Below are 15,231 nucleotides of genomic sequence, written 5' to 3'. Positions count from 1 at the left end.
AGAGATCATTGGACATACAACAGTCCCATGACATCATTACAGTCATACTTTTCTTTTTGCTGTCATAGCACCCCCCTCTGATTTTGGATACTCCTTTACATTAACTTATCATAACTGAGAACTGTTGGCAACTTGAGAAAGTGCATGGAGCTGAGGGAGTCGATGTCACAGAGAGAATAAAAGAGGAGCTCAAACGTGGAACATGGAGTCAGGGCTCGTCTTTATTTGTCCTAGTTCGACAAGCCATTCTGTCTTTGACGTACAGCATAGGGCATGGTGATCATTAATCATACATTTACATCTTTTTCTGGCTTATTTTATTTCCAATACATGGCAGCTTGAACATTTGGACTTATCAGTGCAGCAAGAACAAGTCTGAAGATCCACAGCTTGATCGGTCTCTACAGCAGATTAAGGCTGCGCTTTGGGAGCACCAAGTGGCAGTCAGAGGTAACTACACTTTAAACATGTCAGTAAACTACACACATATGTCATTGGTTAAATCTACAGTGTCTCAGTTATGTTTCAGTGCCATTGACATGATCCATTTTCAACAGAAGACTTTCTTCTAAAGCAGCTTTATGTCATTAATCTTCCATAACGCAGACAAAAAAAAAAGATGATGTGGCCGCTAGCTCTTTGTGTTCTCTTGGCTCCAGACCATCTGGTTGGTCCCTCCTCTATATGCTCCAGTAATCTATGGCAGTCTTCACACTGAGTGGTATATGTTGATTAGGAAGGTTTTTCTGATCAATAGAAGCGTTTGCGTCTGTTTTCCTTCCAGCGGCCGTAAAGGACCAGGCCAACCACACCCAGCACGCCCAGGCCCAGGATGGAGAAGACCAGGGTGAAGAAGAACTGCACTCCACTCATCCCTTCCTCCTCGACCTCCACTGCAAAGGCAAAGGATGAGAGATTCTTATCATATGCATCAGGGTTCCCAGCAGTGTAAGGCAAGCACTTCATCAACAGGGAGTTCTTTTCAAATTGAAAGCAAAAACAAAGTGTCATCACACTGAAACAATGTGACCTGGTTACACAAAGTTAAATGAAGGCTCCACCAGTCTCAGTTCACTGGTGACAGGAGTACCACTTCACCTCAGAGAGCAAGTGTCTATCTGTAAAGTCTGAGGAAACACCCTGCTGATGTCATCAAAGTCATTTTTAATCTCATAATGTGACAAGTCGCACAGGGATGACCTGCGATCAATATCATCATATTATCATAGAAATGTTTCTGAGACTGTGTAATGTTCCACCTGATGATCATCAAGGACCTGTGACAACAAACGAGACCAACAGTGAACAATTCTCAATAAAAACATTTTTAAACAATTTTGAATCGGTAGAGCTTGAATCGTGAATATATATATTGTTTTGATTTTTTAAATAGATTTTAGTAAGGCCTCTGTCAGAGTCTGATTTTTGCCGTGAAGTCACGGAATGATTTGCAGCAGGTAGACGACACTACAGTCACACATTCTGAAGGGTCACATCATTTCTTTGTAACACCAGAAAAGCCTATGCGGTAAAAGGAAGCATGAGATTTAATTATATAAGTCTAACTGTATTTTAATAATTTTATTTTACAAGTTATCTTTTGTAGTTATGACTGATACTGACAAACTCAAATGCTGATAAAACTCATATCAGTGGGTAATACATGCTTCTTCCGGTGGACATTACATTACAGCACCAACCGCCACGCGGTAGATAACACCTTTATGACAGCAGGTGTTGTAAAAACACCACTGCTGGCCACTTTAAAGCACCTGACACGCCGAGCCGGCACAGCTTGGCCTCGGTGCACCTACCGTGGAACTGCTCCATGTTGTCCACTCTGGGGACAGTGACCTCGTCCTCATCCTGGTCCCCGTCCTCAGGCGTCCTCTCTACCGTCAGCTGGTACAGCTTGATGGAGATGATGTCGTGGTTATCTGCAGCGACACGCACACTGATCAACACGAATCTCTGCCCAGTCTCAGTTTATCTCTCTATCCGTCCTTTCCTTTCCTTTACTGTTCTGGCTGTAGTGTCAAACTAGAGGAGACTTCTCTTGGAGTCCTTAACCAGAGCATCATACCTGACAGGTCTCCGGTGGCCGAGGAGGCACCCAGGAAGTAGCCGGCAGGCAGCCACAGGCCCGTGATGTCCGCACATTCTTTCCATTCCTGCTTACCGTCAACGTCCACCAGCAGCTGGGGGAGGGGGGGGAGGGCAGTATGAGTTATAGACTTAGACTATGTTATAGACTTTTGTCATTTTCATTATTTTAAAGCTGTCAATGGGGAGCCTTTCAATATTTACTACCGTGTAACATGTACATATAGTGTCTGAGTAATGTAACATGTAGATGTACTGTGTGAGTGATGTAACATGTAGATGTACTGTGTGAGTGATGTAACATGTAGATGTACTGTGTGAGTGATGTAACATGTAGATATACTGTGCGAGTAATGAGAGAGTTCAGACCGTCAGGCGCTGTTTGGAGTATCTGACGAGGAGAAAGGTGTCGTGGACTGCGTTGCGCGCCATAGCCGTACATCCTCCTAGCTCAGTGGGCCGTCCATCAGAATCGTGGTCATATGACAGAGTCCCGTTCCCCAGCATCACTGAGATGTACGGGAAAGCCCTCTGAGGAAGACAGGGGAGGTCAACACATCATGCCAACGCACTGTTATTACACAGATACGTGTGTGTGTGTGACAAGACAACACGGGGTGATCTGATGAACATCCTCAGCTGGTTTCTGATGCTGCCGGAGTCCCAGGCTGTCCTCTGCACATTCCACAAGCTCGCACAGAGACACATATGACACATTGCTGATATCCGTCTGAGCCATGCATCACTAAACACACTCACATCATGGCTCTTGTCAGCATTGGGGTAGGTGTCCACAAATATTCCCAGTCCAATGAAGTTGTTCATGTTGCCGAACACAGGACCTGCGGGCACACGGGGAGCTGCATCAAGGCTCTGTCATTCATATACACCACTGCACCAAAATGCTCTGAAGACTACACGTTGTGTTGACTTCCTGCTCATGTGGCTGTTAGAGGAAATGAACAAGCAGTAAAAAAGTAATAAAAGTAGCTTATGGTAGGGAGAGGCAAGTCTTTAGTCACATGATAACACCTAGTAATGTATTAAAGCAATTCAAAATATGATAGTGCACTTTCTTTTATAAATTTGAATTCTGGAAAAAGTGGCTGGTAAAAAGAAATATAACTGGCTGGTAAAATTGGGCATCTACCAGCCACTGTGGCTGGAGGGCAAAAAAGTTCATTTCCCACCCTGATACCAGGCTTTATGAAAGTTTCCTTTAACACATTGCATTTAAGTATTTTTTGCATCAAGTTCCTTTTGTATTGAACAAGACGTGCCCCCTGTAGAGTGATCCAGTCCCTTCCTACCATTCTCCATGCGGTCTTTGGTTAGCCAGATAGCCATGCCATCCCCATTGAAGTTCTTCTTTCCCACGCCGTGGATTTTAAAGTGCACCCTAAGCTCCCAATCCCGCAACAACAAAGGCTGGAAGGCAACGGAAATGAAAACAAGCGGGTTACTTTGTGCTGCAGGAAGGAACTGAGTAACAGACTACCCTTTTCAGACAGGCTGAACTTGTAAATAGGGTGTCAGTCACAAAATGATTACATGCAGGGTCAAAAATGATCGGCATCTACCAGCCGGAAAACAATGATTATCTACTGAGTGGCTGACTCAACGTGATCATTCACAATCCATTTGGCTGGTCGACAAAAAAGTTAATTTTGGACCCTGACTACATTACAACTAATGGCGTTTTTCCACCACATGGTACCTCCTCCACTCGCCTTTTCTGGTTTTCAATTATGAAAAAAAGTCCCTGGTACCTGCTAACAGGTACTTTTTGTAGTAATACCTCAGTAAAGGTTCCAAGCGAGCAGCTTGGTGACATGAAAACCTGCAGACTGCTGATTGGTCGGAGAGAATCGTCACTAATCTCTGCGTCATCATTGCTACCTTGCTGAATAAACTAGTTCATCTAGGTTTTTTTTGCTGCCTCCAGCTTATTTTGAAACTAAATGTGTCTTCTGGCAACATCTTCGACGTTCTGTGTGTGTGTCGCATTAGGTCACGGCAGTTTGCTGCTATGACAACCAGCCACGGCTCGCCTCACGCATGAGGCGGTACTAAACTGCAATGGAAAAAGGAGGACGGGGAAGGTACCAGGTAATGGAAAAAAATGCCATAACTTTCACTTCAAGATCATGTAAAGTACTCCTAAGTGACTGTGTGAGGTTCAGGTGTGGCTGGGAGACTTACAACCCGACTCCAAACGGCTCCCTGTCTGCTCTGCATGTCAGGGGTCAGCCTCACGTGCTCCGGCGTAACCATGGCCGTGCCCATCAGATCCCACTGGGAGGAGCTGGAGAACCCCAAGCCTGCAGCACAGTGACGTCACCTGTCAGCTACAGCATTGTACACGCTGCTCTCTGTCGGTGGACAATGCAACACAACAGGCTGCTGACTGCCAAACTGCCCTCAAAACACACTAAACTGCACACCTTTGTTTGACCGTCCTGTTGTCTTTGGGTCAAATTTGACCCCTTTGAAAAATGTCTATATTTGAAATATGAGTTTCTTTTAACCAAATTACCACCAAAAATGGATTGGATTCCATACAGCACTCTTTGCAAATACAATGGATCACTTTCATTCCTCTGATCTTAACTATTTGTCAAAACAATTAATTTCTGCTTTTTTTTAACTCAAATATTAGGTATAATTCTATATAAATGTGGGTTATTGATCATGAATTAAAAAGTATTGTTAAACTACTAAGGTGGTGTTAGTGAAAAATAAAAATAAAAACTCTGAAAAAGGGATGAAAATGACAATTTTTAGTCCGTTTTTTAACCCGGGAGGACAACACAAGGGTTAAACATTAGTATTATAACCAGTCCATACGATCTTAATATCACACTTAAAGCTCAACTTAATAAACATCAATAACTAACGTTTTTTTTGTTTTTGTTTTTTGTTTTTTAAATGCCATCTTTATTTCAAAAAATACAAAACAGAACACCAACAACACATAAAAGTAAAAGATACAAACACAACAAACATACAATACAATACAATTTGCCAGGGGAAGCTTAAAGGTCACTAGAGAGATAAGGAAGACCAAATACTGACAGTTTTAGCTGCCTTCTTGTTATGGGAGCCCGAAATCAGATTTATATAATGCACAACCTCATGGGGAAAAAAGAATAAAATTAGGTTTTTTAGAACTGAATTTACATTTGTGGATATGAAATTTGGCCAAAAGGATTAGTAAGTTTATAATAAAAAACATCTTTTCTTTACTATGAGTTCTATAAAAACAAAATACAACATTTTCCCATAATAGGGTAAAGTCTTTATAGATACGGTCAATGATAAATCTGCTGAAGAGTTGCCAAAATCTTCTGGAGTATGAACAATACCAAAAAAGGTGTACAACAGTTTCTGGGTGATCTCCACAGAAAGAACAGTTTGCGTCGATGTCTCTTTTAAATTTCAGCATGTAATGACTGGCAGGGTAATATCTGTGAATTATTCGAAACGACACTTCTTTCACCTTGTTCACTGTCAGGTATTTGGGAGGAATCATCCAAACCTTTTTCCAGTCAATATCATTAACAAATCTGTTCCAATAAAATGTAACATTTGGAGTTGAAACAATTTCTCTCTGAAATAAAGCACGGACGTTCTTATTATTTCGAGGAAGTTGAGAAAAGCAGATTTTTCCAACTGGTGACTCAGCCAATCAATAACTAACGTTCTCGTGCTGGGCTCATTAACAGTGACGTTAGCTGTCATTTGACGTACGGTGACGTCCGACGTAAGACTTGAAAAAACCTGAGTGTAAGTTGTACTAGCAAACATTAGCTATCAAACAATGGGGCTGACTTCATTTTTAATACGAGGAACTGCTATTGTATGATAACTTTACCTCGGCACGGTGTTCCGGTTTAACGAGAGTCCATGTTAACTGGCGACCGTCAGCCAAAAGCGTCTGTTGTTGTCGTAGTGACGGCAGCTGTTGAAAACGGGAAGAGAATACGTAGCTGTCCGCGTGAATGCCTTTTTGTTAAGTTGTCATTAAAAAGTAACACATAACAACGTGTACGTTACCTCTCTGATTTGTCTTTGGAGTCTAGTCTGAGGAAACTTGTCCGTCGCGTTAGGAACGTGGTTTGCTGTTAAGGAAAACAGGAACACAGCGTTGCTCTTCCTGTTAATGTCTAGAATAACGCTACGTTTTATTAAATACACCTATTCGTCTTCAGAGCCTGTTTGAGTAAACAAATGTCACGTAGAAAAGTATTTAGCCTTTTAAAAGTAGAAAAAAAATGAATAATGAGTAACAACTTGGATTCGAACTCGTAACGGCCGTTGTGAGAAAATATATAAGGTTCAACGGCCTTACGCAGCGCGCCATAGCATCATATCAGGAGCTGCTAGGCATGACTTCATATCAACTCAAACGTCACACAACGTCTCTTAAAATGAAGAGGCAGCCAGATCAACTGGTGACCACATCACACTGCGTGTAAATATCTCACAAGTTACTCTTGCTCAGAAATTGTCTTTATTTTGTTTTATTCCCACAAAATACTCGCCTTGTATGTTTGTCAATTGTAAGCACGTTCAAATCCACCTGAAACTCATATGTCCATCTCTGACAAAACAAATAATAAATAAACATGATTTCACATACACGTGTGTGCAGGATGAATAGTAGCCTACAGTGCAGATGCAGAACAGTTAGCATGGACAGCCATCGGACAGGAGTGCAGGCAACCATACTTTAAAGTCAGTAAGTGGGATAAGGGTTATGAATTTCAAAGTTTTTTTTGTAGTCCATTTCAGTCATTTGCAGCTGAGAACTGGAAGGAGTGGTGACCAAATGAGGTGTTAAGTAGCCTATAAGCTCAAGGTTGAAGCTACCAACACAAATAGCCTATATAATTTATTTTAATGTTAGTAGCTTAAGGCTACAGTGGTCACAACTGAATCTGACTGCCTCCTGTTTTAAAGATATGATGTATGAGATAGCTGAGACTTATTATTTGTTTTGTCAGAGATGGACATTTGAGTTTCAGGTGGATTTGAACGTGCTTACAATTGACAAACATACAAGGCGTGTATTTTGTGGGAATCAACCAAAATAAAGACAATTTCTGAGCAAGAGCAACTTGTGAGTTATTTGCACGCAGTGTGATGTGGTCACCAGTTGATCTGGCTGCCTCTTCATTTTAAGAGACGTTGTGTGACGTTTGAGTTGATATGAAGTCATGCCTAGCAGCTCCTGATATGATGCTATGGCGCGCTGCGTAAGGCCGTTGAACCTTATTATTTTCTCACAACGGCCGTTACGAGTTCGAATCCAAGTTGTTACTCATTATTCATTTTTTTTCTACTTTTAAAAGGCTAATACTTTTCTACTGACATTTGTTTACTCAAACAGGCTCTGAAGACGAATAGGTGTATTTAATAAAACGTAGCGTTATTCTAGACATTAACAGGAAGAGCAACGCTGTGTTCCTGTTTTCCTTACAGCAAACCACGTTCCTAACGCGACGGACAAGTTTCCTCAGACTAGACTCCAAAGACAAATCAGAGAGGTAACGTACACGTTGTTATGTGTTACTTTTTAATGACAACTTAACAAAAAGACATTCACGCGGACAGCTACGTATTCTCTTCCGTTTCAACAGCTGCCGTCACTACGACAACAACAGACGCTTTTGGCTGACGGTCGCCAGTTAACATGGACTCTCGTTAAACCGGAACAACGGTACGGCTCAGTAACTTTAACTTAGGTCGGTACGGTACGGCTCAGTAACTAACCATCCATGGTTGGATGTATTGTAGAACTCACCATGGTACGGCTTCGCCAGAGAATATTCCCGCTTCAGAAAGTCTTCCATAAAGCCCTGTTCGTCTGCCAGCGACGGACTTATTAAAATAAAAACGCTAACAAACAAACATGTTAATTTTCGGAGGTTTTTAAAATGAAACATTGGACATAAAAGCCAGAAACTTCTCAGCGGGTCTGACTTAGTGAAAGTGGCCGCCATCTTTACACAACATGTGACGTACGGGAGTGAAAACCTTCACTTCCGGTTATTACTTTCAAATTAAAACCTCCCTGATGAACCAACTACGTTGTATACAGAAATACCCATGGTATATGTCGGTATATAAAACAACTTATCTTAAGACCAATGTTTTAGTTTTACTGAAGTAAAAATATGTCCCAGGTACTGAAGTCATTAGCAAAGATCATCAGGCAAAAGCACAAATGTTATTCTAACATAAAATCAGATATGAAATGTTGGTGGAGCTGACTTTAACCACTTTTCCAGCCCAAAGCAATGTATCGTGCTTTATAAGCTCATCATTGCGAGGGCCCCTGGTGGCTGAAATGGGTAATTGCATTGTTTCAATAATTACATATGGCATGACAAGATATTTTATAATTTTTTTAAATAACAGAAAACAACTAAATGGTGGTAGGTAATACATCTGATTTCATATTTTGCTTTAGTAAAAAAAAACAAGTAGCTCTCACCTGAGACCATTGCCGACCATTTGTTTTATTTTTTTTAGCTTAATAGCTGGTTTGATTTGCATTGAGAGACGATCTTATGGTAAGTACCCCATGCCTATCTCTAGGTATGGTGAAGGGTATGTGATATGATGGGGGGCCATTTTAATTCCATAGGCTAAGGGAACTTTATCAGGAGTCATAGGATCCTGATCCGTGAAATAACTGGCCTTTAATAATAAAAATCTGCCTGCCTCTATGGGAATTTAACATACAGTAGATGTGTGTATACTTATGCCCCTTGTATTTTAAGGAAGGACATTTGTTTATTTACGACATATGACATATAGTATTCATTCACAAAGAAAATTGGTGTCCTTAAAAGGTTGGATTTTCCTCTTTTTTTTAAATTAAAGCATAAATTCCAAAACATGATTTAAAATAATGTTGTGGAATTTATGCTTTAATTTAAAAGTCCTGTTTTTAGTCAACTTTAGCATGGGTTCATAACTTATGAGCACCACTATGGTGATGATGAGCCATCTGAAGGCAGCTCCATCTTATGGCAGCGGGCCTCATGTCTAAATCAGGCCCCTCATCTCGCTGTTATTAAGCTGGATTCATCAACACTTGGAGCCATGTGGTTTCCACCTGTGTTGAAAGGTTGGTTATGTCTACTGTAATTTGCTGATTCATTTTGCTCATTGTATGTCCTGAACTTGAGTGGCAGCACAGCGTGAAGCCAGCCCAGAGGAAGCCATTCTGAAGCTGACCGCTTGTCTTGGCTTTGTAGTCATGCTAACCTGTATATTGATTTACCTGTCCATTTGTATGACTCACACGTTTGCTTGATTAGCTTTCTATCTATCTGAGAAGTCATAGCAGGTTCAGCCACTCAAATGTTACCCATCATGCAGTACTACTAAAAACACAAGCTGTTTTTATTTTCAAGGTACAATCGATTAACTTCTTTTTGCAGTCTGAATATCTCTATCTAACTTAAAAAGAATCACACAACTGCTGTTATTTTCCTATGAGTCCCAATGTCTGTTGACAATAACTTCCGGATAGATAACTCTACAATTCAATTTAAAGGCATTGAAATGTATTTTTGATGCTTTCATACTGTATGTCAACACTTTGACTAATGTTAGCTTGGAGCTAGTCTACCTGTTGGGCTGCAGACTAAAGAAACTGACACCCCTCAAACTAGCAGTCAGTCCGACCGGCGGTGACATGCTGCTGTTCCTAACGCTAGATTTGGTTTAGCAAAGCAACACAGGACAGGGAATAAGACAGCGGAGACCTACGTGTTTAACTATGTATCTTTAAACGTTACAGTTACGGCTGAAAACGACAACAGGACTAAACAAGTTTGATGATTTCACATCTATCCATATTTCAGATTAACTGCCATGTGTCTACAGGAAGTGATTTTTTTTGTTAGGGGGTAACAGTAATTTAGTCATTTCTTTTCAAATAAATGTTGATATAGTAGTATAAATGTTGATCTGAGTAGTTTACAGTAAATGGATTAGAGAAAGTTAGCTACTATACAGGGTGGGAGAGTTAGGAACAAATGGGTGATAGCAGCAGCATTTTGACAGGAAGATAATCAGAAAGGCAAACCCTGCAGTTCTTCATGACTTGTCACATCACAGCCAAACATTTACAATGAATTATATTTGACTAAGCTCTTTGCAGAGTTTGCTTCCTCGCTCACCCAGCCTTGTTGTGCCTTGTAAATAAATGTTGCTTGGTTCGATTAATGGACAGAGCCAAGTATCGACATGTAACGGTGGACGACAGGCTTGAGCCAGGATCCTGGGAGCATTGCAGTGATGCAGTCATCTTGAGGGGGATGTTATTGCTCCCTAGAGGCAGACAAAGAGACAGAGTGGGAATAAGAGAGCAAACATAAAGGTGTTTATGATCCAGCGGTGACTTGTGGCCCTGAGTATTTCCTGTATAAATGTCCCTTGGGTAGATATGATTCATTAACGTTGAGAAGGCTGCAGAATTCCAGCTGAACCTTGAAACCTGAAACACCAGCGTCTAGCACCACTCCTGACACCCACGCATCACCATTTGTGTATCCCGTAATCCATAGCGGAGACCAACGCATACAGCCCTGGCTGTGTGCAGGCCATAAATTCCGCCTCAGCTTATTGAGTGGAGAGGATCGCAGGGCATGTTGCGCGCAGTCGCCTCCTGCTGTGGCAGACTTGCACTGTAATCCCTTTTTGCAAGGTCAAGAGATATTTTAATATCCATTGTTCCCAGACAGATCCCATGCTCATCTTTATTAAAGCCGTCCACACCTGTTCTAGTGCAAACATTTGGGTGTAAATGTTTCCCAGGGGTAGTGAAGGCATCACTTTTACACAACCACATGTTCTATATGTTTTCACCAATGCATCCCGTGTGTGTTTGGAAATAGAGTGTCAATATAAATGGTAAATGGATTGTATATATATATTTATATATATATGGCTCTAATCACTTGCTCACTACAACACATGCCGACATTCACCCATCCATGTACACACACATCCATACATTCAATGTGCCAAACTGCTCATTAGTGGTTTGGGGTTCCGTGGTACCAGGAACCCCACGATTCCTACGACCACCCCAATATTAGTCAATAATAGTCGTTTTTAGACTCCATTTTAAGATCCTATTGTTTGTTTATAAATCTCTTAATGGGCTGGCACCATCATATTTATCTGATATGCTGATTTTGCACACCCCAGTCAGAGCACTCAGGTCCAGGACCAGTTGCTTTTAGACTGTCCCAGAACCAGACTGAAGACCAGAGGGGAAAGAGCTTTCTCAGTGGCAGATCCTAAGCTCTGGAACTCTCTTCCTCTCAACATTAGAGCAGCTTCCTCTGTTGAGAGTTTTAAAAACTCATCTTTTAACACAAGCTGAGCTTTGACATTTTATTGATATTGATGTGAGCAAAGTTATTATCTGTTATCTGTTTTATTGTTTTTGGCATATTCTGTTTTAGATGGGTTTTCTGGTTATTTATTATGCTTTTATCTTATGTTGTTATCTATATTTGTACAGTACATTGGGGCAGTAGTGTCTTATTGTAAATGTGCTATAGAAATACACTTTGACCTTGACCTTGACCTATATAGTTCATTGCTACAATATACTGTGGTTCACTGAGCAGATAAAGCAGCATATATTATTCATGCTCATCTATTTGTCATGATTAAAGAAATGATGGATAATCCAACAGGCAAATCAGGAACTGCCCCTCTTATTACCTGGTCTTGATTTGATTTCATATTGGTCTGCTGGTTTTCCTGAGATACCTTTTATTAATCCTTTATTTAACCAGGAAGTCCCATTGAGATTCAGAATCTCTTTTACAAGAGAGACCTGGCCAAGGTAGCAGCCAAATCACAACACATACATAAACACCAAGTTACATTTTCAAGGTAAAAAAGTACAAAATGTTAAAAAACACAGTTAGACTCTCAAGAAAAACAAGAACATGTCTCCATCACAACCTTCCTTACAATAGTTTTAAATTCATTCCTTTGCCTTCCCTTGTAGTAAGTTTTCAGCACATACATTGAGTTTGGTTGAGCTGCATTAGGATATGGTGTTAATGTAAGGTGAGATTTATTTTGTGAATATTTAGTTAACAAATGACTGTAGAGTTACTCAAATAAGTACTATTTCCATCAGTTGTAGCTCTATTCCTTGACTTAACAAGGGAGCTGTCTAACATGTTGTAGGCCTGCCCTGCCTGTAGTTCAGTTAACAGGTTGGCGGAGGGATATGATGAGATGCTGAAGCATGTATGTTATGAGTCCTAAGCTGTTCTACGCTGGAAGAAGTGTCATTAAAGAAATGGACAAAGTTACAGTCGAAGCTGTCTCCGTGCTCTTACTCTATCCACGCCCCGAAAGTACTAGTATGTAATCACGACTAGTTAATAGTTAACGCAAACATTCACTAGCGTTACATTATGCATTATGTGTCAGCTACAGCCTTTATATATATATATATATATGTATATATGTGTGTCAATGTCAATGTCAATTTGAATTCTATAACACATTTAAAAACAACAACAGTTGACCAAAGTGCTGAACAGGGTTGATGTCAAATACATAAATAACAAGTGTAAAAATCACTCCAACCAAAATACATCCCAGGGAGACAAACAACAACACTTTAAAACATCAGAATCCAGGTTAACGAGGGTTAAAAGCTACAGCAGTGTGTGTGTGTGTGTGCAGTATATCATACCTTGTTTCAACTTTTGCTATGATTACACTATACATTAGCCATCATGCTCATATTGTCTCTTGTGGCCGCAGTGCTGTTCAGCAAAACTTACTTTACCAAAGTTTTTACAGAAGAAAAAAGCGTCCGGAAGCTGTGTGGATGGATCTGGATGTGAGCATTATTCATTCAGCAGCTTGTTATTAATGCTTAGTGAGAGGGTGAGTTTCCACTGATGCAGCAGCCAGTGTGTGAAGCAGTCAGTGAGTCCATAATGAGCAGGCTGTAATGCTTCCTCTGGCAGGACGTGCCTCTGTTAATATACTGTCCGAGGACCTGTCCTCTTTGTCTGTTTAAAGAGTGCCGACATTAAGGAGAGGCAAACACCTCTGGACATAAATATTCACACTATTCATATCAACAGGCGAGAAGAAGTATTGTCAGCAGAGTGAAATAGAGCCTCAACCTCCTTTCAGAGGCTCTTTAATGGGCTCTTTGTGCTGACAACAAGGAAAACACATCTTCTTAATTGAAACACTATTATCTTTTCAGGATGTGTTACTCGGACACATGTCAATATTTCAAATCAGTGCAGAGGTTATTTTCTGGATGATATTTAGTTTCGTGACATTATGATAAGCACAAATAATGTAAATTGAACATTCCGGTGATTCTGTTTGCATAGATATTTAAAACAAAAATGAATGGAGCCTCATTTTGCCTCAGCTGGCCCCCAGGTGTCAGATGGAGAGTGGGGAGCTGTCTGGGTTTGGGCAAATCTGTACACTTCAACACTTCTTATTAAAAAGATTGACTTCTTAATGCGGTGAAAAGCTACTCCAGAAAATTAGTGACGGTCTGCCAGCTTCGGTAAATTATCCTGAAAGTGCACCGGGGCTCAGTTCAGGGAATTGAACTATACACGCTAAAAGAAAAGACAGGAGATTGACTCGTCATGGGAGATGAAGTGCTGAGAGGTGACAATCACAGAAAATAGTTAGCATTATAATGTAGTCAAAAACATTTTTTTAAAAAAGAGAAGGAAACCTGAGGAAGAAGGACAGATCTGAGCTATGAGACTGAATAAAAGCAGAACAATGAACTGACTGAGAACTCATATGACACATTATACATAGTCATTGGTTCACATGAAATATATTGAATGCAATATTGCAGCTTTGAGCTGAGAAGCTGGGGCCATTTGGCTATAGATAAATATAAATATGTCAAATATGAAGTTTTGTACTTAACCCTTGTGTGGTGTTCATATTGTTGTTACACAGCCAATGTCCCCGGGTCTGGTTGACATTATTATGCTTTTAAATCTATACAGACAAAACACTTTATGTAAAATTACTTAATAGATGTTTACTTTAGCTCAATCACCAATGATATATACATCATTTATGGTTCATATTTGCCATTTACCCCTGTGAGATCACATTTAGGATCAGATGATCATTTTCGTTTTTTGTAAGAAAACAAGGAAATTCAATTATAAAAAAGGTAAAACAAAAAAGAAGTAACGAGATTTTTTATCATTATTGGTGCTTATTTCTTAGAACTTAATCCGAACAGATGAAAGTGCTTAAAATGTAACAATTTTGTAACTTTGTGTGAGAATAGCAGGAGCAGAAATACACACTCGGGTCCAGTAGACCTGAACACCTCATATGTAATAGTTATGTGTGTGTGTGTGTGTGTGGAGGGGGGGGTTGTACTGTGCTGTCATTGAAAATAAGTTATTTTGTATGTTCTTCCCAGAAAATGAGCCAAGACAAATGAGTTTTAGTTAGAAGAAATGCTAAAATAACATATTTTTTCTTTCAGCAAACATTTTCCACACACCCAAACACCATACAAGGGTTAAACTTATATTTATTATTACATGATTTTTTTAGTTTATCCTTCTAATATCCATGTAATATAATGCAAGCTGCCCAACTCTTACTATATTTCATCTTTTTTTTAAACCATCTACAGTACTATCCTTTTAAAAGGAGCAGAAGTAATATGAAACATATGATCAGTCATCATGTCAGTCATAAATGAGGACATTTCATTTTGCAGTGGAAGTGTTTTGAATGGGAATGTTAAGGATTGTTTTACACTGGAAGGGGAGATGAAGTAACGATGGAGAGCTGATCAGGGGAGAAGCTGTTTAAGGCTTACAGCCGTCTTTAACGTCCAGCTGTCCATCCATCTTCCCCCTCTCAATGAGCTAATGGCTCTAATGTTCTCCTCCTCCCCCTCCCTTGCTTCTCTCTCATCCCTTCTCATCCCTTCATCCCTCACCTTCCCATGCAGATGATTTATCACTGCTGGAAAAACTTGATTGTTTCCTTGTTCCTTTGCATAAACCTTTGTTTTCAATGTATAGACTGGATCATCAGTCATACATA

General features: G+C 40.2%; 1 protein-coding gene across 1 annotated transcript; it reads right to left on the bottom strand.

Moving 5' to 3' along the window:
* Nucleotides 1-196: 196 nt before the first annotated feature.
* On the bottom strand, nt 197-8,145 carry lman2lb (lectin, mannose-binding 2-like b). Its single transcript, XM_032517255.1, has 8 exons — nt 7,910-8,145; nt 4,306-4,424; nt 3,414-3,531; nt 2,863-2,945; nt 2,473-2,634; nt 2,084-2,198; nt 1,815-1,937; nt 197-893 (listed from the first exon to the last, which is right to left on the bottom strand). Exons 1-8 carry the CDS (start codon nt 8,106-8,108, stop codon nt 751-753), a joined length of 1,062 nt encoding a protein of 353 aa, XP_032373146.1. The 5' UTR covers nt 8,109-8,145; the 3' UTR covers nt 197-750.
* Between the last annotated feature and the right edge of the window lie 7,086 nt (nt 8,146-15,231).

The sequence above is a fragment of the Etheostoma spectabile genome, chromosome 5, assembly GCF_008692095.1.
Source record: "Etheostoma spectabile isolate EspeVRDwgs_2016 chromosome 5, UIUC_Espe_1.0, whole genome shotgun sequence".
In the NCBI taxonomy this organism is placed as follows: Eukaryota; Metazoa; Chordata; class Actinopteri; order Perciformes; family Percidae; genus Etheostoma; species Etheostoma spectabile.
This window is presented reverse-complemented; position numbering and strand designations above follow the sequence as displayed.